Consider the following 25,653-nt stretch of genomic DNA (forward strand, 5'->3'; position numbering starts at 1 on the left):
GGGGCATATTTCTAACCAACTCAGAACCAATATTACTAAAATAATCATTGAATAAATTCACAATGTTTTCTTTATCCTCAATCAGAACACCTTCTTTCATAATACTTGCACATGTAGTTTTAGACTTCGATGTATTCAAGACTTCGTTAATCGCCTTCCATGTACCTTTTTGGTCATTTTTTACTCTATCAAAAATACCATGATAATATTCCCGCTTAACACGTCGTATTTCATTATTCACAAAATTTCTATATTTGACGTAAATCTCTTTTCTGTACATTGTAGGATTCTTGATGTATTTACGGTACAAAATGTATTTCTTTTTACACAACTTCTTCAGATGGCTGTTAAACCAAGTTTGTTTTTTCTCATATTTTTTTTTATCAAGTTTCTTTATAGGAAAGCACTCATCGTACAGGGTCATAAAATGAGATATAAAAACAGAGTATTTCTCATTGATGTCTGGAATATTTTCCAGGTGGCTCCACTCATAAGACTGGAGCAATGAAAAAAAATTTGTCATACCCTCTTCATGTATCATTCTTTTGTAAATATAAGTGGATGATTCCTTTTCGGTGCTCACCTGCTGACGGCCAAGGTGATAGATGACAAAGGGTGATAAATGATCACTCACATCTGAAATCAATATACCAGACTTAACTACATTTTCAGGACGATTAATGAATACATTATCAAGTAAGGTTGCAGAGTGGTTTGTTACACGTGTTGGTTTAAAAATAGTAGGAGTGTATGAGGAGGTAAGAATTAAGTCCAAGAATTGGTGAGTGGAACTGTCGGAACTCAATAAATCAACATTAAAATCACCAAGTAGGATACAATGTTTACCTTCTCGAGATATATTCTGTAATGTTGGCTGTAGACCAGTAAGAAATGATTGAAGAGATTGATTGGGGGGTCTGTATACCACGCCAATAACAATTTTATCCTTCAAATTGATAATTTCAGCAAATGTTGACTCAATACATTGATCAAAAACCTCTAAATCACATCTCTGTTTAACATTATATTTTTTATTAATGAACATACCAACACCTCCACCTCTCTTATCTGTTCTTCCCCTTCCGAGGAATTTATATTGGGGCAACGTAAACTGAGGGGATTCATTTCCCTGTGCCCATGTTTCAGATACAGCAATAATAGATATTTCAGTATTCAAGGAATTAATGCACGATATAAAGTTATCACTGTTACCCTTCAAACTTCGACAGTTGAAATGCAGACACGTAAACATTTCTGAAAACGTACCATTCATCATAGAGGCAAATTCACTTGGAATGAAATATTCTGTTTCAGTACTAAGTACAGATACACCATCTTCATCTTCTTCTAATGCCCTCAGGCGACTGGAACTAGAGGTTGCACAAAAATAACAGATATTATCTTGAGCCCGTTGTCTCTTACAAAAACTACAAAAACTTACAGGATACATACATGGAGGTGGGGGACTTTGAGAAGTTGAAGTCATAATCTGGCCAGATCACTTTCACTTCTGATTACTTTGTTGATCGTTTTCCCATGTGAGGCAGGTATTTCGACTATGATACGACCGTCTGATGACCAGGCATTCTTCACTTTCTGGTGGTGTGTTGCTTTGCGTAGGAGATCGACGTTGTGCTTCGTGAGATCTTCATGAATGGAGATACCGCTTCCTTTCAGTTTTCTTCTTGCTGTGAGGATTTGATGCTTCTTTTTGTACGAGGTCATTTTGACGATGATTGGTCTGGGAGAATGAGAGGCCGATTCAGGTTTCTTCCTTCCTGTGCGGTGGCTCCGGTCTATGTCTGTTGCTGGGTTTATGGTGATTCCTAGCTTGCTCTGAGCAATGTCGCACAGTATGTTGTCGGTGCATTCCCCTGCTGCTTCTCTGACACCGAAGATCCGGATGCAGTTACGTCTGGAGTACTGCTCGAGGTCGAGTTGACCCTGGACAAGATTTTGGATTCGGTCTGACTGCTGACTTATCTCCTTCTTGAGAACTGTGATCTGGTGTGACTTGTTGTCGCATTCATTTTGGAGATCATGGACTTGACCTTCAAGCACTTCAACACGGCTGTTGAGTTTAGTGAAGGCCTTGTCGACTGCATTGCTGACTACACTGTTGAGCATATTGATGTAGTCTTCATTGTTCAACAGCTCCTTGATTACTTGACAAACAAGCGCAGTTGATTTCCTCGTTGAGGGAGGGGACTGTGACGGAACAGGCTGGGGCATGATGGGGTAGACTGCTCGTCTCCAACGTGAAGTTCTGGTTCCACAGCACAGTGCCAAGCTGAGACACGGTGCACTGACTGTATGTCACTATTCCAGGGCACAGCGCACAAAGACAAATGGACGGGACTACACACGAAGAGCGGGGTCATGCTGCTGAGGCTGAATGTGAAATTCAAATGTGTCCATTCTTCTGAATTCAGAATCCGCAGCCAAAAGCACTATTAATATTCTAGTGTATCGTAGCAGTTCCGCAAGGTGCACGAGAATTTCGAAGAAATGTGTCCCCTGTAGCTGGTAAATTAGCTGGTAAAATAGCTCCTCGGCTCCTCGGTGCGTGCATTGCGACGTGTTTAATCTATTGCTTTTGCAAGTACAACCTGCTCAGTCTGTTTCCCTAATTCTTAAAAAGAAAATTACACACACAATTCATGTCAATGCAAGACATGCACTATCATGGCAACATCTTCATACCTCTTCAAAACATCGAGTACACACTTCCCAAGTGCTCTCCATGCTGCAGTGTCACTGGAGCAGGTAGTGTAGTCCAGCATGTTAAAAAGGACAGGGAGAACCTCTGAGGGACTGTCTACCAGCTCGGCGTACTCCAAGGTGTACTTCTCTGCTGGTAACAGAGATGTCAGCTTCTGATCAAGGACAAAATGACAAACAGAATTAACCCACTGAGGACAAGCTGATTTTCCTATAACATGTATTTCCCATAGACACCTGCCCAAGTTTACTCGGGACTCGGTCTTCAGCGGGTTAAGAGATTATCATATACATTGGTGACAACAAACATCTACCAGCAGCATACAACTGAAAACTGGATGATGGTTTGAAATTCAGTACCACTACCAAGGTAATTCTTGAATCAATTTTACTGTATTTTAGTTATTGTAGTGACCAAATGACAATGATGATGCATATCTTATGTTGCATTTTACAAATTAGTATACGAAATTAGCAGAGACGGTGCAGTATGAATACAAGATGTCATTGTTGTATATTCTGTCGAGTATGTTAATTGGTAGTGGGTTGTGGCAATGATGAGGAACATTTGCCTTGGTTGTCTTTGTGAAATGATCAATACATTTTCAAGTACAATCAACATTTTACGATATGGGCCGTGACGTGAGAAAAGGGTCCTTAGGGCATTATATACCGAAAATGAGTTTTCACCTCCATATTGTAGAAGAAACTCTGACGTATCTGGATATGCAAACCTTTGTCTGAAATTCCACTCCTAAATGCTCCAATTACGACATTCAAATCAGCATGTTTTGTCCAAAATCCTGTCGCTTTTTGATGCGTCTATGCATTTCCGCGTAGTTAGCTAGTTGATCTTTTTTGCGCGTATTGCTTTGTTAAACTTCCGCGCCGTTTTCTGGCATTTGCGCGCATGCGGTGCTAAGGGCCCTTTTCTCGCGCCACGGCCCATATATTTATATACATGATTGCAAAGAGTTTAGAAAGCATTGATGTATACCCTATAAATATGCAGGGTTAATATCAAATCCTTGAAATCTGCTGTTTCATCAGAGGACATGTTAAAAGGTATCCCTCCTTATCTTTTCCTACCTCACAAAAAAATGGAGAATGCTTTTCCCTCCCCCATTAACTCGTACGTAACCTAACATGTTGCATCCATGGCTTGATTACTTCAACTGCAAATATTTGCACATGATTCTTCAACACTACTTGTGCTCACTGCAAACGACAGACTAAATTTTTAAGTCTTGCTATTCAAGCAATGATATCTATTACATTGCGGATCGTACAAAAAGTCAAATACAATATGTCACTATCCACACAAATATATTCAAACACAGAGTGAGAAGACACCTTTAGTATTTGGAGTAGTTTAGCCTTATTGTCAGGTTGGTGCTCCTTGCAGTAGTTGTACAGATAGACATGAGCATTTGGGTTTCCTGGGTGGGTTCGGCAGTAAGACTCCAGTAGCTCTAAACCCACATTGATATCACCAAGACTTTCATGGATCTGTCAGAAAAAGAACATAAAAAACAAACAATAACATGGAAAACTCCCCTCTTACTCAAGAAAAAAAATCCCTTGAGTATTAGCAAGTTCACTCAAGTTGACAAGCACCAACTTATTTCTTTCCGTAGAAAATCAAAACATACAACAGGGCTATAGTCTGGTATTTGTCATGGATGCATGCTACAGTAAGGTACAACATGCAAAGAAGGTGCTTGATATTTTGCATTCTACCGGTAAGCAGGATCTGATTGCTATCTAATTTAAAAAGTATATTGGTAAAGAAAAAAAAGAAAAAAGAAAATAAAAACACCTACTCAACTGTGGCTTGCTGCAAGCAGAACTACACAGAATGTTGACCAAATCATGCAATTAAGAACACTGCAGCTACAATGCCTGAGATGAAACGGTCTGAGAAACATGTTTTTGTGTAGCAATAACGTGAAAAGAATGATAACAAAAGAAATCATTATTTGGAATCTTTGAGACTCACATTTATCTATAGTAGTACATTCACACCAATAACCAACAGTATGAACACACTACTGACAATCTTGTATTTTTCGCGACAAGGTTGATCAGTAAACGTGAACAGAACTTGTAAGTCGTTGTGAAGATTATAAACCGTTATTTGATTATTTGAGATTCACATTACTTCTAGCTGCTCATACAGAACTGTCAGTTATATCGTGCATCATTGATCATCATAACTTCATTCATAAATGAAATAGTCTAAAAAGGGATGCACTTCCATTGATTTTGAATTAATGTCAAATGATTCATTGGAGGAAAAAAAAAATAAAACTCTCTGGAGATTTAAGTAAACAGACCCACAGACCCAAACAGACTAGAAAGTTACCCTGGAGAAGTACAAAGATTACATTATGCTCATTCTATTTTTTCTAACCTCCACTGCTTTGGTCACAAACACATCCCAGACGCCAGGTTCGTCAAATTTGAGGTTCCACTCTTTTAGGGCATTTTTGGCATGAGTATCTGCAGAATCCAAAGTCTCCTCTCCTTTAGAAAACAAATAACAATTATATGGGAGTAATCAGACTGTCACGGTACTGCTGAACACTGATATTCAAACAAGTTTAATGCAAAAAAAGGAATATTTGATTGTAAGGGTAAAGGAAATATACAGAGAAGAGATTAACAATCCTGTTCTAAACATTGAATTTGATATCCTAGATTAGAAGTTTTGTCACTCTTTGATTTCTTTTGTAAAGAGCTGAATTCATATAAATGAAAAAGGAGCACACTGGATCAAGTGGAAAACACAATAGGTCTCTGAGGAAATGACAAACCATTTTGACGGCTGCTAAAAATCTTCTGTACAAAAAAAAAGTATACATATATAAATATATACATACATATATATATATATATATATATATATAAGTAACAAAGCTGCAACAAAGTTCAAGCTGTATTCACCAACGGTGTGAAGAAATAAACCGTTGGTGAATACAGCATGAACTTTGTTGCAGCTTTGTTACTTATCTTTTTATCTTGCCAACACGTGGACTACCTTATCAACATATATATACATATATATATATATATATATATATATATATACATACATATATATATATATATATATATATATGAAGAGTTTGTTTGCAAAAACCGATAAGTCCATTTTTGAAGATTTTGAGTTACGGTCTCTGTCATAAAGTGCAAAATAATACCTTTTAAATGATATATTGGTCACTACATATAAAGGTACATTTTTGAAGTTATGGTCAAAAGAAGCAAAAATTTTCTTATTATTCTCTTTATTTTTCTTGACCTTTAATCGCAAATATCTCAATTTCGCAAATATGGACTCATCAGTTTTTGCAAACAAACTCTTCATATATATACACACATATATATATATATATACATATATATATATATATATATATATATATATATATATACAGTTGTATATACATACAATTATATTTATGTATGTAGAATAGAAATGTGCCACCATATAAGCATACCTGCCACTTTCCGTTTCTCTTCACACCAGAGGATGTACTCAATGAGACCTTTGTACAGTGAGGCCATGTGTTCCCAAAAGTCCTCTTGTGCAGCGTCAGTACTGCCCGCCATAAACGGCAGCCTCTGAGAGATGGTGTCGTGAGCCCTCTTCAGCTCTCCCTGGCTCAGATGGTAGAGGGCGTGCTCCAGCCGCTTCTTCTGCCGGTTTCTGTTATTGATCTTGGTCATTCTCCTACAGAAGTAAATGAAAGGGGGAAAAAAAACAGGAACAAGGGGGAACAACAAAAATCTAAATATGGCTGCAAAACCAGTCTCAGATAAGCAGGTGTTTTCATGTGACAAGGGGAGTGAGTCAAATATTTTAGATAATAACAGAAACATTTTAGGGTACAAGGTGACAAAATAAGTTTACAAAACATTCATACTTTAATCTACAAAAGACTATCACTCTGCATCTGACCTTCCTTGAGTATGTAATACCCATTTCAGTGTCCCGTCTCTTAAACCCAGTAAAATGTTTAATGAAACTACATTAGAGATCAATTCCCCCAACATTTAAACAAGAACGACATATTTGCAACTAAATGTAACTGCCTCAGACAATCTAAGTTACAGAGGTATTTAAACTAATCAGTATCACTTGGATTGAGAAATTGGTTAAATTCATAACATTCTTTCTTTTTTAAGATAACAACCTACATATAAAAACATTACTTACTGTAATAACTGTTCCACAAGTTCCTGACTTCCTTGAGGGTGATTCTGGAGGACATGTGTGCCACACTAAGAACACAAGGAAAATTCAAGAAAAAAAAATGAAAAAGAGGTTTTAGCCCGTCATTTTTTGGTTATCTCCAATATGACTGCAGCACATAAAATCCTGGCACCATTTTAGCATGCCAATAACTAATGAGGAGAAAATATTGATACATATTATTGGACCTAGAATTTGGCTTTACTGGGATATGAAGGCAAAACTTGATTTGGAACTTAATTGAAAGTGTAAAATATGAAAATGGACAAGACATTTTTACTGCCACTTCGGGGAACTTAAATGAAGTTTATGTATGAACTTATGTCTATAAAAAAAAAATAATTAGAAAAGCACTCTAAGAGCGCAGACCTCCATCAAGCAGCTACTTTCCACCTATGATCTTGCTCTTCCAAAAGATATTTTTCTCCTCTCCACGTACACCACTGGGGAAAAGCTCTTTGGGCTCTTCCATAGAGATCAGTGATTTCCACCCATAGGTATACATGCTGAAAAATCGCCCGATTTCCCAATATAGAAGCCTTTGTTACATCATAAACCTTCAGCTGCGCGGCGCGCCTCGCGCTAGCAGAAACTAGAGCACGCACCTTGGCACGCACTTTAGTGCGTGTTTGAAAACCTCAAAAATGCGCAGCTTGAACCCCCAAGTTCATTGACCCTACCTGTTAAAATATTAAAAATCCTTCATAAATTCCCCAAAAATTCTTGGATCACCACCAAAATTTTATCATTTGTTACTTGTGTCATTCTCAACCTTTCCTGTAAGTTTCATCCAAATCCATTCACTACTTTTTGAGTTATTTTGCACATGGACAAACAAACAAACAAACTAACAAACAAACAAACCAACAAACCAACGGTAATGAAAACATAACCTCCTCCCTTGGCGGAGGTAATAATGAAAGTACTGTTGTGATGGCACTAGATGGAGGAAACTTACAGTGATATTCGAGAAAAGGATAATACATGTACAACTATTTCAGATAATGGTCTTTTGTCCTGTGATGAAAGACAGAGAGAGAATGAATTAAGGAATACTGATATGGCACAACTGGTGACCACTTACCTTCCAGTGGTAGACTGTGTCTGGGTGCTGATAGAGACAAATGGTCTGTAAGATTCTACTTGCCTCCTCCCATTTTTGCGCCAGCATGCACTCTTTCAGCAGGGCCAACATTGCCTCCATGCTGGAGCTCTCCTGTGATTCCTGGAACAAATCATCTGCAACAAGGGTTAGAAAGATAAAGGAGGGAATTGCACTTGTACATATTATGCACCACCGGCTTCACATGCACTCAAGTTACACCTCGGCATAATATATCCAGTTTTGGACGTTGCTGAGTATCCACGTAGAAGTAGAAATAGAGAGGCTGGTGATGCACTGGGCATGAGGAGAGAGAGAGAGAAATTATACCATTCATTTTTAAGAAAATTCCAAATCATTCTATAAAAATCAATTTATCTCATAAATCTAATCTTTGCCACATTGCAAAGCTTTAAGCCACTGCAGGTACTGGAGGGTGGAAAGTACCCAAGCAGAATTTTGTGGTTTGTTTTGACTATGAGAAGTATGTACCAGCATTACAAAATATAATATCAATATAAATTTATGTAACGTTTACCAAATATAACCATTGCCATGTAGTCCCCCCCCCCAACTGAAAGAACACAACATTGCAAAACATTACAATTTTACACAGATAATTGTTCTGCTTTCATTTAACTTATTTCCAAGGTATATTGATACTCATTTATTTCAGCTGTTGCACTCAGCAAAAAAAAAAAAAAAAAAAAAAAAAATGCAGCAAAGGACAACAAAATATGGGGTAAATATACTGAATATGTTAAAATCTAATGTCACAAATTGACTCACTTTTCAAAGCACTGTATATTTCAGGTTTCCAGGTTGTCACACCTTCAATATCCTTGGATCTCCTTTTTGAACTTCTCTTTACTTTGCGATCCTCATGCTTTATCCTCAGAGTTGTGTTTTTGTCTGTTGTGACTCTTTTTCCTGATTTTTTCTTTTTCTTCAGCATCATCTGTGTTTCCTTTGAGGTTTTCTTGGATGATGGCATGATGAAATTAACAACAAATCTGTTTGTGGAAAGTAATGGATCGAAATCATAAATGTATAAACTTCACATCCAAATGACAGATACATCATAATTACCAAGAAAATTTACCACAAGTACATGGTGATGTGGTCTAGTTCTACTTTCTGTTGTCACTACCTGTCCCCTTTGTTTGTCTGAAACTTTTTCTAGCTCCACTGGCTGTGCCCACTTAGGAATAGATGTCATTAACAAATAACCCATACATTATTGTTATTTTTGTCTACACATGTGCATTGTTGAGTTAAATATGGCATACAAAAATACATTAAGTGCTGTCTCTACAAAAACCCAGTGATTAGTACAACCTTCAAGCTGTATTAAATTGACTGCAGTAACTCAAGCGAAACTCAACCACAAACATTGCTACCAACCAGGACTACATGATCAATTCTGCATGGAATAAAAATATTTTAGAAATACAGTGTAAACTTCATAGATTAATGTAAGAAATACTGCTTAATCTTCCACCTATAGATTTAACACAGAAATAATTGAAGGGGTTTCATTAAAAAACAAAAACAAAAACCTACCGGTAACGTTAGATTTAATGATGTAATATTGTTAGGATTTATCAGCAGCAGCACAAACAGGCACTAAATGAAGAAAAAAAAAGTTTCTCTGCAGGTGATGAAGTAGACAGAAAGATCCGTCTGTCCGGAGGACTCTTTTATATTTTGCCATTAACGCTTTCCTCCGTAGACAAGGGGATCCGTGAAGCCAGACGTAGTCTCCGCGGAACATTCCCTGACGGACAGATACAGACCGATCTTTCGGTCAAGTGATGAAGTTGACTGAAAGATCGGTCTGCATCTGGCTTCACAGATCCCCTCCTCCTATAAGTTTACCAGAGGAGAGCGATAACTTCAGAAAAATAAAAGGCTCCTCCGGACAGACGGATCTTTCTGTCTAGTGATGAAGCACAAAGTCCAAATACAGGTGTAGTATAATTTTGTTTGATGTAGATTTACTTACACTTGAAACAGACCAAATTTTTTTTAACAGTGATTTAAATGAAAAAAAAAAAAAATCCTTGCGAATGGACGGTCCGCGTCTTTAATAAATGGTGATATCAACGCCTTTAAGTATAAAATAAATCCATAATATCCACGTAAAATTTAATCGAGATTGCATAAATATTAAATTGACCACCTCACTGAACTCTTAATCTTTAGGCTCATGAATCATGATTGGATCTAATATCTGTTCAATGGCAATGCCCCTCTTCAAGTCTGACTTACTGGGCGTCGTCTCACAGTACTCACATTCAGGTAATTCAGCAGGTTAAATTTACATGCATACGAACAGAACGAACGACCCTTCAATTGCATGTAGGGTTGGGGGTACCACGTATCGACACCCTAAGGATCTGTAGCTTGTTTATTCTAAAAATATAATACAAATCCGCCTAATTCTTACCTCAAATATGCCATAAATACTGCAGTTTTGAATGTCGTGACCGTCTCGTTGATTATGAATCTCCGTTTTAAAATAGCGCAATTTTAGTGCGTGCGTTCCGTTTTCTTCGCGCAGCTAAAAAGGGAACCTTGCGATCGACACCCCCTCTCCTCCATAGGTATACACGTGAATTTCACAGCATAGGTATACACGTGAATTTCACAGGCCATAGGTAATACACGTGAATTTCACAGCCATGCGTCGTTACTGATCGGATGTGTAATTTTTAGCTTGGTTTGTTTGAGTTTGATTTTCGTTTCTTCGTTTTTATTGTTTTTATAGCTAATGACACTTAATCCCGCGCGTACTTTTTTGTTCTATACGCAAACAGCCATGATACGCAGGGTGTCGATGGGAAGGTGCCCTGTCGATAGGTGGTGCCCCAACCATACTTAGCTTACAACACATAATTTCATATACGTGGGACTGAATCAATGTGCTTTCTTGTGAACGGCTCAAGTGGAGCGATCTTTACGTCCTCGAGTTCAGCGAAAGGCGAGGTTAGTGATTTGAATTAATATCATAAATTTCATACCACACGGAAGCTCCGAATTCTCAAATCTTAAGATAGATGGAAGTTAAATAGTATGGTTTTCAGGTTGTTTGACCATTGGTCAGCTGCCGCTTTCTGCCAATGTCAGTCTCAGTCCTGATGAATAGTCCCAAACGTTATCATCGGTGTTAGTCAATTCGTGCATATACATGTATTCCCCAACCTCCCAACTCCGCAACTGGCAACGTGCATGCCGTGCACGTGTAGCATGAAGCAGTGTATCCCTTGGCCTTGGCCCCCTTTACTATTCAGATTACAACCCAGTACAACCTCCTCCTATCATACTAAGTAATAACTGCAATTGGAAAATTACCTTGGGACATGGTCATGAACATGTTTAGTAATTGCCATGCCAACCGGTTTGCTATCTATCCATGTCATTAGTACCATCTAGTACCGGTACGGTATCAATATCATTCAATTTCAAGTGAATAAAATAGTGTTCAGTTGATATGCGTAAGCATATGATAAATTAAGCATTTTCATCGTGCTTGTCACCTGAATGCTTCTTCTTCTTCTTCCATTAAAGTACATCCCTCTTACGTACTAGAGTATAGTCGTACTGAGTGCAGTGAGGTGCGACATGCGCAGTCATGGGAACACGTGAATGCTTGATTGGTTCCAGACTGTCTGGATAGGATGGAGTACCAGTAAAATTAGACAGAAAGATCCGTCTGTTCGGAGGAGTCTGTTATATTTTTGACGTTATCGCTCTCCTCTGGATAAGGAGGGGATCCGTGAAGCCAGACGCGCAGTCTCCGCGGAACATTCCCCGACGACCAGATACAGACCGATCTTTCGGTCAACAGTAAAATATACCTTGAAGAAGAAGCCGAAGAAGATTGTATTTGGTACCGGTAGTCTAGTAGTCTGCATGTTGCTAACTAGTTTCTTTCAGATCAGACTGGGCTGGGCTGGGCCAGGATTGGCTGCAGGCACTCGTGTGTTTTGTGAATGTATATACCGTGTAAACATACAGATTTACACGTAGTCATAGACCAGAACTGTGCAGCTGTGTTGCCACTAACTGTACTACTAGTACGGTATAAGTAAATTTACCAGCAAATATAGATTTAGATTAGATAGCTCAGCTCAATTAATTCAGGTTTTAACATGAACAAAGTTCCAATGTAAAAAACCCACACCTTGGTTCGACCTCCCGTGGTGAAATTTGACTGCACGCGAAAGCATAGCATAGGTTTTACATGTTGCGTTGCCGGCTGTCAAATTTTGGACGGCATTTAGTATGGTTGAATTACAGGCGGCTTGCTTTACTGTATTTCGATGAGAAGATGTGTATTGTTCCCCTTTTGGTTTGTGTGCTGTCAGACACTCGAGCAACAACACTTGGTACCGGTACTAATTAACAATACTCATCATCTCGTCTGGCATGATAGCAAAGGGTTCGTTGTTCTCATTAATCGATGTCATTGATATAATGTCTAGCATAATGCCTATAATAAGTCAAATAAGATCATGATATTCAGATTCAGAATATGTTCCTCATTTGAATGTGGTCAAAGGGGATGAAAAGCATGTAATGGATTTATACTAGTAGTAATTGGTAACTCAGTAACTGTGAAGATTGTCATTATCATTACAGGTGTTAGCGTTCACAATTTCATCAATGTCATTGGCCTTGGTAGAATAAGAATTAGTAATACATGTAGTGTCATTGTCATGACACCGGTACTGACAAATGATTGATAATGAACTCATGAAGATCATAATCTATTCTGTATCGTTTCTGGCTTTGTTCAATGGCATAACAGTCCTTAAGACAAGAGCAGAGACATACTATAATTATAATGAAGATAATTTGTATTTCTTTTGCTGTTGTATTCTTTGATATAAGTTGAAAACAGTTACATGTGGTACAAGAATAAAACTGACTAGAAAATTTTACTGGTACTATTTATAACCAATACTGTCAAATATTCAACATTTCCTAGCTAATATGCATACACAACTGAGTTGACTAAACTTTTTCTTGTCCATAGGTTTATGTAATTTGACGGGTGTTCATCAGAGACTGAAAACACAAATCTGGAACTGGAAAATACAGAGATAAACCCAGACAGAGAAAACTAGATTAGTAAAAATGGCGGAAGGAGGGTCATCCAGTGCTATCGTGGCAACAGATTTCCCTTCCCCACTGGAAAGGATATCCAAAGCAGAAGGATACAAATCAATGGGCAATGAGCTCTATAAGGGTAAGAACTACAAAGCTGCCATCGGCAAGTATCACAGAGCGCTGCTCCAGCTGAAGGACTTGGACCTCTCTGCAAAGAGGAAGGAGATGAGGTCAGTGTTTGGAGTTCAGGGTTCATCTGCAGAGGAGCAGACCACACCCCCAGTACCCAAGGAGTTGCTTGACCAGGCAGCAGCCCTTGAGACAAGTTGCCTAAATAATCTTGCAGGTAGGATTCACCATGACTGTGATTCTCTTGTGAAATGAATAACAAAATGGTAACATCATGTCGCGTTATTGTCAATCAATGTTGCTTTTGCATTTGATAAGTTTGGACAAGGAGTCAGAGTGAATTTTATGATCATGCTGCTATGATCAAGAAGTACATTTGAGGAAGAAATAGCATCCATTCAAAATAACTTTCATTGCACATCCTGTTTTAATATGTTTGGTATGGTAGAATTATTGTATCCTAGTTCCAAGGGTATGAGTTGGAGTTGTTTTTGTTTTTGTTTTTTCTCGCACAAAAACTGCTCCCTTAGAAGAGCAGGTAAGTTGAGGCACAGTACCAGCTCCGTCAGAACATATATGTAAATTGAGTATGGTGTGACATGAAGGAGGCTTTTCAGTTAATTTTCTAATGTTGAATAGTGAGATACGTATCAAAGTACTTTGGTCAGTTATGGTCAGACGAGAGTGATGTGGACATATGAAGGGTTAAAATTGGCTGCTGCCTGTGTGATAATATCTGTATCCTTATCCCTCCAGCCTGCCTACTGCAACAACCAGAGCCAAATTATGCCAAAGTAGAACATTACTGCTGCAGAGTACTTGCAAACAGCCCCAGCAACGAGAAAGCCTTGTACAGGAAAGGTGTCGCCCTCTATCACATGCGGGACTATGAGGGGGCATTTCAAAGCCTATCTTTGGCACAGAAACTATCATCAACAGGTTAGCTTTCATCACTATATTTACGTATTAGATGAAGATGGCCCATGTTGACATCTATTGCGCAACTTGTTTATAGAAGAATACATTTTTATGTGCACTGTGGCCTTGTTATTTGTTTGATGTGTGTGTGTGTGTTTGTGTGTGTTCTCTTAAACGGCTTCAATCGGGGATATTGTAATATTTCACTCCTGGCAACCGAGGATACATTTCACACCAGGAATATGCCTATTCAGAGTACCGGTATTTAAAATAAATCAAAAAGTGCCCTGTTAAGACCCGAGGGGTACCTTAGGTGTGTATAAAATGCACTTGCCCATTCTGCGTGTTTAGTATCTGATCTGTATGTGCGCGAATAGTTTTCACACTATTCAAATTGTGAAATTTGAACATTTTTACACATATCCTCAATTGATTTGTATGCACCTGCACACTACATGAAACCTGATTATTACCCACTAAACTGAATTTAAGTTGTTGTTGTTGTTGTTGTTGTTTTGTGTGTGTGTGTGTGTGTGTGTGGTTCTCAATTTCAATGAGTCAATTCGTTGGAATAAACATATATAGATTTTTTTTTTCCAGAAACAAATAATGGAATATGCACTGTTCTCTTGAGCAAACAATCATATCCCTCTCAAAGCTTCTTACAAGAATAGTGTGTGTACATGTATGTGTGTGTCTGTGTCTGTGTGTGTGTGTGTGTGTAGTTGTTGGGAGTGATGTTGGTTTTCTGAGAATATTATTGAATAAGGTGTAAATGCACTTTGTTAACTTTGAATGTTTTTATCCCATGTTTGTGTAACATGCATAGTGGGAGAAAGGTTTGCGATAACGCCATGTGCATTTAGTCCTTGTACGGGTCATGGCTTGACAAAAGCAGAGGGTAGAAAGAGGAGAGTTGTAAGGAAGGAAAACAGTGACAATTGAGTGGCAGAAGTGAGCAGGAAGTTAAAGTTGCACTAGTGGAGACAGGAGAAAAGGGAACAGAGATAATGAACAGAGTGAAAACGAGTGAAAATGGAAGAGTTAAAATCAGATGAAAGGTTTGGACATCATTGGAAGGACAAAGATGAAATAAAAGAGAGGGGGGAGAGGGAGAAGTTGAAGGTTGGAAAATCATGGAGATGGGAGAGGGAAGTGAAGATTCATGAAATCAAGGAGGAGAAATTAAATCAGTTAGCGATGTGAACTATGAAACGCGAAATCAGAACGGCAAATGGAGGAGAAATTGGGAAGGAAAGATGTAAGTCAAGGAAGGGTGAGAGTCTTTTCTCTTACCCTAGTCTCATCTCTTCTTGACTCACCTCTTTCCATCCCAATTATTCCCCTATTTGCCATTTTGATTTTTTGTGTTTCTTAGTCCACATCGTTCACCAACTTTATTTCTCCCCCTGCAGAAAAAAGAAAATCAGAAAATGCTGCTCTTACCCATATATTAAGGGTGACCCTTTCAATGATGTCATGTGTGTTATTGTTAAGTCAATGAGGGACATCCAATGCAAGTTTCTCTGATGTTCTATTTTATTTTTTTTTTTGTCTTGATACTCCATTATTTTACTTCTTTGATGTTTTTTTTTTTAAGTCAATGCATATAATCCATCAAGACTATGAAGCATTTTAGGTCCATCCTGAGATATATATCTGTTTATATCAGTATGTTTGATAATGGCGTGGTTACAATCTTTAAGATTACGTACTCTTGATTAAACACCCATGCATCATTAAATTGCATGTAGGAGTTTGAGAAGCATGATACAATGAATGATTCTCGCTGATAGAGATTTATCTGTTTAGATAGTAACTGGACAATTTTGTGAAGAATTAAAAAAGAAGAAAAAAAAAAACCTTTATCTGGAAGAATGATATTCAGTTCAGTTTTAAGTGGTCCTGAGTTAGATAAATGTATGTGAAAGGCTTTTGACAAAAAATGGTGTCACCCCAATAGGCATGGTTTCTAAAGTCTTAGAGAGTTGTAATTCTGCTTTGATGATTTGACCCCCCCCCCCCAAAAAAAAAAAGAATATGATAAGTCTTTAATATGTATCAAAGAAATAAACTTTTTGTTTCCATGGAGAATGTTTATGAACACATCATGTCATCGATATATTTAGACTAGAGCCTTGCAGAATTTTCCCCCAAGAAAATGTGATGCCAATAATTCTTACAAAACATGCTGGTGCTTCATAAAATTTGTAGTTTGTACTTTGACTTCAGTTTGTATACTTGATGAATTCCATAACCACCATCAATTATTTCTTTGATTACTCTTCGTACAAAATTATAAAATGGGCCTTAGAATCTCTGTAATCTGATTGGTCAATTGTCACGCATTGATTTTAACTGATCCATGCTGAGCCATCCGTCCAGTAAAATCCGAACGCATGGCTCAAGTCTTCTATAGTGTTGTAGGTGTACCAGACGCATGATGGGGAAAATGGTTGCATTTCATGAATTTACGGGCCCATTTTGTTACACAAATGATGCACAGGCCTATTCTCTCAACTTTGGAACAGTCTAAAACCCGCTTGCTGCGCTCGTGGGTTTAAACAGTTCCAAAGTTAAACTCACGCATCCAATTCTCACCGATCCACTCAGTCCTGTGCATCATTTGTATACAAAACCATGCTGTAGACCTACTTGGTATGTACCGGTATTTTTTATTTTTTTGATGCAAAGACATAGTCTTCCTTGGCTTGGAGGACCTCTTTAATGAGTGAAAGTGCTCATTTGTGTTCATACCCCATTAATATACAGTATGTCCGTAAAAAAATTAAAACGGATTTTGGCATTGGTAACACCCAATATGATTAGACCATCTAAATGCTACTTCAGGATCTTGAAATATAACATCTTAGCTCTGTTTTGCAGAAAACCCCATTCAATTTGGTTAAGCGGTCACAGAGAAATGTGGATTATTGTAAAGCATGTCTTGAGTCTGATTCTTCCAAGTTTAGCACTTGGATGCTCTTGGAACTGCATATTAATGTGTGAACGCAATAGATAGAACTTGGAGGGAAGAGATTCCTGACATGAAGCCATCCACTGAAGCAAATTGAATGAGGTTTTCTGTAAGATGTGGGCAAAGAGTCATAGTTTCATACCCTAAAATCGTATTTGGATTGATTCACCATTTGTAAAGTTATCGTAGCAGAGGGTACTGTTGTAATTTTTTGGGGGACATACGGTAGAGGTTGTGCCTTCGATGTTTATAAGGCAGACTGGGTGAAATCATGTTCAAAGCCAGGAGTACTTGGTACATTGATATAGCGCCATCTATAGTTCAAAATTAGGCAGTGTCCAAGGTACAGATAGGAGCATAATGGTTTCTATATCTTCAGTAATTACTCTTCATCGTACAAGTTTTGAAATTGACTTTATCAGTCACAAATCTGCCTGGGAATGTCACTATATCATGATAGTTGATGTGTTAGTGTCACTTTCACTTTCACTTTTATCAAATTTCATATGCATAACCGAGCTTATTACATGTATTTGTTATTGTTATCAATATTACTCTCGATGTTGTCATCATTACCATCATTTATAAATAGGTCTCTCCTAGGTCCGCTGCTCTCATTTAAGAGGAATCTTTGTGAAACTGGTCACTCCTATATCCTTTCCTCTGTGGAATCACCCATCTTTTCTCACTCAAGTTCTAAGATAAAGAGTGTTATTGTTACTACTATTACAGTTTATATTGGCATACTAGTAATTGTAACATTCTCGAGATTATAATCAATATTTTTAGCATGATTATCACGTTAATTCCAGATACAGTATTCAATTCAATTGTTTATATTGTTCTTAGCAGGAACAGAAGTGGTAAGACACGTATGGTAGTGGGGTCCTGAATTTTTGAATGTGCAGAACCTGTAAGTAGCCCTTTAAAGGTCGTCCAGGAACAATCCCCTCACTCTTTACCGCCGCACAGAGGGGGTTGGTTAGCTTCCCAAGTTCAGTCGGAGTTCAGCTTGTTCTTATGGTGTGCCTTTTGCCACGGCATGATTTCTCCTTTTTTTGTCCCAAGTTTTAACAAAAAAAAAGGTTGCCAGGGAGAGAGAGAGAGGAAGTGAGAGAGGGAGAGAAAAAAAAAATGTCATACCAACATCCTTCCTACCTCAAGAAATGTACCCAGCTTTCACCCCTCTGAGGTAAAGAAATTTAGGTGGTGGGTGAAGAATGCTTTGCCAGTGTGAGGTGTATGTCCCATGAGAGAACCAGCAAGAGTTCTTTGTGTTGTTGTTGTTTTTTATATAAAGCTGTGGTCCTCTCTGTAATTTGTTGGTTTTATTGTTGTTATGGTGTTATGGTACTCCAGGATTTTCGATAGTGAAACGTCTCTAGCAACAGCTGTAATGATAAACGTGGCAGCAATTGCATAAAGTGAAAGTATGGTAATTCCATTTATAATGTTGTTGTTTTTTTAAAGGAAAAGTGAGAGCCTGCTATCTGATCCTGCCAACATGAGATTCTTGTGGTCATGGCAGATCTATATGTGCTTTGCTGGATGATGTACATTGTACACAGCAGATGTCCATATCCACACTTTTAGCCCATGTGATGAAATCCTTCCCTTGTGACCACTTCGGGCTGAAAGTGAGAAATTACCCTCATTTTTTTTTTCTTTTTGTTGAGGTGGTTTTTTTTTTGTAATTGAATGCAGTCAATGACAGGAATAGATACATGAAGAAAAAAAAATGAAAGACAAATTCCATGCATGGTTTAACCTGCTGAATACCAATAAATCATCTCTTTAGACATCCTGTAGAATCATCTCTGAAGGACATCTTTTGTTATATATCTGAGTAAAACAGGTTCACATCATCACAAGAAGACATGAAATGTTGCCAAAATTCATCAAGGCCATGAGTGTTTTCTTGGAAGATAACAGTCTCTTCCTGATATACAGCTGCAGATGATTCAAAGGCACCATGTATTTTATTGCTGCCTCCAAATATTTTTATTGATAGACTGATCTCCAATTCTGCACATTTATGATTTTACTCTATATTCCCATTTGAAGCATGCCTGTCTCTGCTTATTAAAGGCCCTGTTTACCTTGGGGAACAGTGATTTAAAAAATTTCAAGATATGACATTTAACGCATGTGTAGGTTTGTTGTAAGGGACCACATAGAATTTTTATGATAAAGCCTGAATGATATTTTTCTCAATAAACCGTCACTTTAGAAAGTTTAGTCTGGAAACATTGTTATTATAACTAGTGTGCACATTTAACAATACTTAACATTGATTTTACCACCTAAATGTTTACATTGGTTGTTTCTATCCCTGACTCACATTTTAGAACTATTTTGAAGCACTTATGCTGGGTTGTTGTTTTTTCATCTGCAAATGGTAAATCATGCCTTTAAAGGATAAGTTCACCCAAATATATGTGTGGATATTGAGTGAATGCAGCAATATTAGTGGAACACATCAATGAAGTTTGAGGAAAATCAGACAACCCATTCAAAAAGTTATGAATTTTTGTAGTTCCAGTGCCACCATTGCTGGATGAGAAGACTACTGCAGTTTGTGACATCACTGCAGGACAACCCTTTAGAGAAAATATAATGAAAATTCAACAAAATTTCAATTTTAATGAAAAATACTTATTGCCTTGTCTTCTTACCCATGTTCAGGGTAATATTGTTCCCCCTGTTTTATGGAGGAGGTATGTCAAGTGCTCTTTCATTTTGCTAGAAATATTAGAATATGTTTAGTTATGTTTATGTTTTCTTTATATCATCCTTCATATGTGATGAAACAAAATGTTGCGGTCTTCTCATCCAGCAATGGCAGCACTAAAATTGTAAAATTTCCTAACTTTGAACGGATTGTTCAATTTTCCTCGAACTTTCACTGATATCTTCGTCTGATATTGCTGCATTCGCTCAATCCACACAAATATGCGGGAAAACTAGTCTGTTAAGTTAGGGATGGGGAGAGTGGGTAGAGCTGGTTTCACACTGGTTATCTTCTCATTAGGAGGACACTCTAGATGATTCACGCAACATTTTATGTTGTAACCTGTTCATATCTTACAGCTCATGTGGTCTTTGCTACAGTTTGTAGTGCACTTATTACCTTTGCTATTATATGTCTGTATTATTGTCTTGTTGAATCTTCATTCAAGACATTATCTGATTGTACTTGACCCCTCTGACAGCATAGATTTTCTTATGATTGACAATTCTCGCAATCTAACCATTATCATTTTATATTTCATATACTTGTATCCATTCCTTTGCATGTGCATATATTTGTATCATGTAGACTGGCTGGTTATGCTTTAGATGGCAGTAAATACAAGTGCAGTCACCAACTTTGATTCCAAATAAAAATTGAGTGATATATCGGGTGATGATAAATTATCTTAAAAGTACGCAGAGCATTCAAAGTAGCAAAGAGGGAAGGAGGTAGGTTGAAAGGAAATGAAGTTTCAATTGCAATCATGATGGATATTGCCACTAAATTATAGATTTTGATATATAGATCTAAAATAGACAGAATTAATGGACAATAACTTTTTTCTGTTGCTTATTACATGTCACATGGTACGAAGCAAACTTATTGACTTGAAGTATGATAATGATAGTGGGTAGGCTTACAGTATGAGTATTTACCATGAGGCAATATCGATACCTTATTAGGAGTTGTTTGTTATCTTACTGGATTAAATGTGTAATTCTTGGTTAAATTTGGTGCATTTCAGTCTGTCTTTGTGGCTGATTAACAAAGCGTTTCTTTCAGAAAATGTGATCAAAATTCCATGCATTTCTCCAGCAAGTCGCCCTAGTGAGCCAGCATGAGAAATATTAAGTCAGTTGCAGCCTCCTCCTGTGAAAATCATCGCAAATTGGGATTTAAGTGCTTTAGCAGTTATTCACGAAATTGTGGAATATAAGCCACCGCTTTGTGTCACTGACCGGCAAATTGTGTATGGCTCTTCCAGCCGCATACCAGACAGAGTGGGGGGAGGTTCCTGCTAGCCAAATTTGTATTAAATTTGGAGCAGAATTTCTGCAGAGAGCTTTTGTCCTGGCACATTTATATATGTAATACACATATGTATTACTACATGCATATATATATGAATTGCTTGGCATGGTATTTGTGTTGTGTGTATATACCAATTTTGTATGATAAATGTAGCAGCACAGTTCTAAAATGTATCACTCAGGGCATTCCTTTATCTTTGGCCATTAATTTCCTGATGATTTATGTAATTGACTATCTCCTATTGAGTCTTTGTGCCCAGACCTTCAATCTTTATTGTGTTTACATTTGCTTTCATTTCGAAAGACATTTGAGACGGCCATGGTAGTTTGATGTCCCAGTTACTGCACTGTGGGTAGAAGGTCGTTTTGAGGACCAACCTAGCCAGTAATATGCTTTCAGAACCAGCATATCTGCCTAGGATGTGGGATATTGGATTCCATGCCCGGAAACTTGATACCATAAACATTCCAATATTGTTTATGTGTATGATGAAGTGACATATATGGGTCACTGCAGTGTTTTGATATTCAACAAATGAAGGATGCCTGAGCAATGGTTAAGGATGACATATTAATCTTTCTGTTTTGCACTAGAGAGTACCTCTTGTCTCCGTCATCATGAGGTAGTTTGACACACAGAAACTACCAAAATGTTTGTCACTTCTTTAGCAAACACAAACATTACCATCTATTTGCATATCAAATGCTTTATAGGAACCCTTCTTGAAACTAGAAATTTGTGTTTCTACCTGAATATAGATGGGTGGTGAGAGCATCAGTGAATATATAGCACTATATCGTAGCCTGGATTGCAAGTGCATGTACTCATGCAACTACAGACATGCACTCAATTTAGACAACCTGTGTTCTTTACTTTGTCTGATGGACTGCCTCAAGTGAAAAAAAAAAATCCAACTGGTCCGTCTCTCTAAAGTGAAGCACCATTCCCTGTTCAAGTTATATAGTAGAGAAACAGTAGGGAAATCTTTCGTGAACAAAGCATGCATAGAATTTGTATACATTACAGAAAAGATCTTAATGGAGTTAATGGTGTCATCATCACACAATTATTCCATTGATTTGTATGGACAAGACACCTCAGTTTTCATGTTCTTGGTCCCTGATTTAGCAATCACCTCCTTCCACGTCCACTGTGGGGAAGTTATTGCAACTCGTAGTTATTTGATGATGGGTATACCATTTAGTTTTGATTTCATTTCATAAAAGAAGTTTAGTGAAGGTTTGTGTGCAGGTTGAAGGGAGACAACATGTAGTGATGCAATGTCATAATCACCCTATCTAATCGGCACTTGTAATGTTTCAGTTCAGCAATTTTTTGTTGTTTTTGTTCCCAATGCAGATGCCAACGTGAAGAGATACCTGCAGCTCTGTGAGACAGCCATGAACAAACAGGCCAAGGAGGAGAGAACAAGATACAGAGGAATGTTTGACAAAATGGCCGCTCAGGGAGATCATTGACGCAGGCCATTTCGCACGGGACCACGTGTCAGGCACACAGACTCAAACTAAAGTTTTAAAGGGACCACTTGTTCACAGAGACGAGTGCTGATTGTACCAGACTGCCAGGATGACATGTGAAGGAGTTGTGCCGGCCGTTCCTTGTGCATCATTTGGATAAACCAGATGGCTGCTGTTGTAGAAATGTGACCCGGTACAATAAAAGGATCCGAAAGTCAGGGGAAGTCGATTTTCTAAAAATGACATGACATTATTCCCTTACTCTTCCGCTTTAATTCCATGGATAACAGTAATCGGTTGCAGAGATATCAATGATTTTATGTGATTATGTTGAGGGGTCCAAGAAATCAGCGTTTTAAGAAAACCGCTTTCAAAGTTTTCCTTCCGACGCAATCATGATCAATGGGAGGTAAGATAGTTTTCACCTCTTGACAATAGAAGTTATGCTCCCAGCAACATTCACGATGTTCATTCAAGCTTAGCGCCAGCGGTCTACACTCGACCAGTCAGTAACCAGGATGCCACACACTGACCAACAAGAGTGCTCCCTCGTTGCTAGGGGCGGAGTCTATCTGCGGCGCTAAATCCAAATCTTTGGACACGTTTCTGTTCCATTGAAAGTCTGTAAATCATGGCCCAGAAAAATGCTGGGTTTTTTTTTTTTTTTGCTTTTCCTTTGGTCATTTAGGTTCAAATTTCGACAAATGATAGACAAAACATAAGCCTAAAAATTTATGCCAAATGCAGAAATTTGATGGTTTTGACGGATTTTGATCATCCGACTTCAAACTCGATTTCCTCGGCTCAGCCTTCAGCGACTTCTGGATCCTTTTGTCGTGGCGGGTCACAAATTTAGTTGTAAATTGTAGTGAAACTACACTATATATACTTGAAATGATGTCTGGTGTTAGGACACAATTTCACACATGACACAAATTACCTGGGCTCTTGAGGGGAAAGTGAATGAACACCCCTTCAATGTGAAAGTGGTCACAAATGCTAGTAACCCATGGGTGTTTCTCACCATAATATCTAACAGGAAATAAAACTCATTTGGGTTTTTATCATGGTGTGGAGGGGAATGACCTTTGTGTGATTGTCAAAAATTAATCGTGGCATTGAAATAAAATTCATCTTGCTATTATGCCCCCATTACCTTCTTCAAGATGATGGCATTGGAGAATCTTATTTACTGTATGTGCCCTATATTGTATTTCTCAGGATTTTTTTTCTCAAATTTTGTGAGTCTGGTACTATTTGCAAATTTAATGACCCCCCAAAAATGTTAATTCTAAATCGGACATGATTGTGATGTTCACATGACGTTCATTTCTACATTAACTGCTGTACAGTGCACTCCCGTTACAACGAACACAGTTATAACGAAATTTCGTTATAACGAAGTAAATCTTCTGGTCCCAAAATTATCACCATTAAAGTCTATGGTACAAAATTCGCTTATAACGAACACGGTTATAGCGAAATTTCCGTTATAACGAAGTCTTTTCCGAGCGCCACAGACAAAGAAAAACAAAAGAAATGTGCTCCGTTATAACGAAATGCGAATTGCATTCGAAAATACGTAGCGGAACAAGCATAGCGTCTCTGCATGGGTGAACGCTTCTCACCACTGTGTGTTCGCTCCTTGTGTCACGCACAGTTTCTGAGGGGAACTTGTGTTTATTATTGTAATACAGTTATCCCATCACATTTCACATAGCTTTCCAGTGTATGATGAGTATTCAGCAAACAGAATATGATATATATACGTGGTTTCCTTGTTTTCGTTATATATTGTATTTGTTCGGTTATAACGAAATTTCGTTATAACAAAAGAAAACTGCCGGTCCCGAGCATTTCGTTATAACAGGAGTGCACTGTACTTGACGATCGCAAATTTAACCTGTCGTGAAATTTGTAGGGCGGTTTCAATTCCCCCAAAAAATTAGACTCACTAAATATATGGCGTACACAGTATGTGGCAAACCATTGTACTCAGGGGCAGTCCATCTCTCAGAAGCTACATCACACAGAATGCTACAGTCAACTCCTATCATAACAAAGTCCTTAGGACTGGCAGTTTTCTTTCCTTATATCAAAATTTTGTTATAACCAAGCAGATGAACGATAAAAAAATACAGAGCTGATAATGTTGGGGCCTGAATTGTAACGTTGTTGTAACTGGAAATTTAGTTATAATCATGTACATTATTACAGGAGTGCGCTGTACTTACTCGTATTGGCACCCAGTTTTCTTGTCAGTGAAAGAAGCAGCAATCAACTGCAAATTTTTTTTGAGGTCTCACAAATCAATCATTGCTTTATAGGAAGTAATAACATGAATAATAAACATATCATAACCTCTGATTCATGCCGTTATTAAGCCCCAGCATTTTAAATTTAACATGTCTGCTTTGATCTGCTTTTGAGTAAAGGCTGTCAACATTCCAAGAATACAAAGTAAAATTTTTGGAATATAAGTGTATCATTACCAAACTTTGCATTAGTGTCTGCCAAACCCGGTGCTATGTGTATTTATAGATCCAAGCATGTGTGAACTTCAAGATGTTTTCCAGTTTGCATCCAGATTTTGAGCGGGGAGTGAAATGTTGGTCGTGATCTCTCCCGAATTTTATAAAGTTCACTTATTTTACTCCACTTAATCAGAAATAGTGCTTTCAGTACAGTTTGTCCATGAAAGTTTGAATACACAGGCACGCGAGGACATGACTACATTTCAAAAAAGTTTCACATGAACTCAATTATATTCTTGATGTATGGATGTATCGTTTCCCTGTCCAGAGTTGAGTGACGTGTATGAATTTAATGTAGATGGACTCGAGTGCCGGTCTTCTGACTTATGACTGGAGTAAACAACAATCAGTGTCTGATATGAATGGTAGAGCATGC

The 25,653-nt window shown here is 37.9% G+C and overlaps 3 protein-coding genes across 3 annotated transcripts; 1 reads left to right on the forward strand and 2 right to left on the reverse strand.

Moving 5' to 3' along the window:
* Window positions 1-1,015: 1,015 nt before the first annotated feature.
* LOC139738243 (uncharacterized) lies at window positions 1,016-2,309 on the reverse strand. Its single transcript, XM_071648897.1, has one exon. The coding sequence runs from the start codon at window positions 2,230-2,232 to the stop codon at window positions 1,483-1,485; it is 750 nt and encodes a 249-aa protein (XP_071504998.1). The 5' UTR covers window positions 2,233-2,309; the 3' UTR covers window positions 1,016-1,482.
* Window positions 2,310-2,663: 354 nt separating this feature from the next.
* On the reverse strand, window positions 2,664-9,087 carry LOC139738219 (TATA box-binding protein-associated factor RNA polymerase I subunit A-like). Its single transcript, XM_071648875.1, has 7 exons — window positions 8,871-9,087; window positions 8,064-8,218; window positions 6,944-7,008; window positions 6,225-6,457; window positions 5,135-5,247; window positions 4,075-4,230; window positions 2,664-2,876 (listed from the first exon to the last, which is right to left on the reverse strand). Exons 1-7 carry the CDS (start codon window positions 9,073-9,075, stop codon window positions 2,664-2,666), a joined length of 1,140 nt encoding a protein of 379 aa, XP_071504976.1. The 5' UTR covers window positions 9,076-9,087.
* Window positions 9,088-13,171: 4,084 nt separating this feature from the next.
* LOC139738220 (tetratricopeptide repeat protein 9C-like) lies at window positions 13,172-22,743 on the forward strand. Its single transcript, XM_071648876.1, has 3 exons — window positions 13,172-13,542; window positions 14,082-14,264; window positions 22,625-22,743. Exons 1-3 carry the CDS (start codon window positions 13,224-13,226, stop codon window positions 22,741-22,743), a joined length of 621 nt encoding a protein of 206 aa, XP_071504977.1. The 5' UTR covers window positions 13,172-13,223.
* Window positions 22,744-25,653: the final 2,910 nt, after the last annotated feature.

This window comes from Diadema antillarum, unplaced genomic scaffold (genome assembly GCF_040938485.1).
Source record: "Diadema antillarum isolate AM-2024a unplaced genomic scaffold, OU_Dant_1.0 seq00000731_RagTag, whole genome shotgun sequence".
Taxonomy (NCBI): domain Eukaryota; kingdom Metazoa; phylum Echinodermata; class Echinoidea; order Diadematoida; family Diadematidae; genus Diadema; species Diadema antillarum.

What these genes read in the sequence shown, in the direction of transcription:
- LOC139738243 (XM_071648897.1), bottom strand. Translation starts at nt 2,232, where the DNA reads ATGCCCCAGCCTGTTCCGTCACAGTCCCCTCCCTCAACGAGGAAATCA.
- LOC139738219 (XM_071648875.1), bottom strand. Translation starts at nt 9,075, where the DNA reads ATGCCATCATCCAAGAAAACCTCAAAGGAAACACAGATGATGCTGAAG. An exon ending in AATATACAGTGCTTTGAAAA is followed by an intron (nt 8,219 to 8,870) that starts GTGAGTCAATTT and finishes CCCTTGTTGCAG; the next exon opens with ATGATTTGTTCCAGGAATCA. An exon ending in AACTACTCCAAATACTAAAG is followed by an intron (nt 2,877 to 4,074) that starts GTGTCTTCTCAC and finishes GTCCTTGATCAG; the next exon opens with AAGCTGACATCTCTGTTACC.
- LOC139738220 (XM_071648876.1), top strand. Translation starts at nt 13,224, where the DNA reads ATGGCGGAAGGAGGGTCATCCAGTGCTATCGTGGCAACAGATTTCCCT. An exon ending in TTGCCTAAATAATCTTGCAG is followed by an intron (nt 13,543 to 14,081) that starts GTAGGATTCACC and finishes TTATCCCTCCAG; the next exon opens with CCTGCCTACTGCAACAACCA. An exon ending in ACAGAAACTATCATCAACAG is followed by an intron (nt 14,265 to 22,624) that starts GTTAGCTTTCAT and finishes TTCCCAATGCAG; the next exon opens with ATGCCAACGTGAAGAGATAC.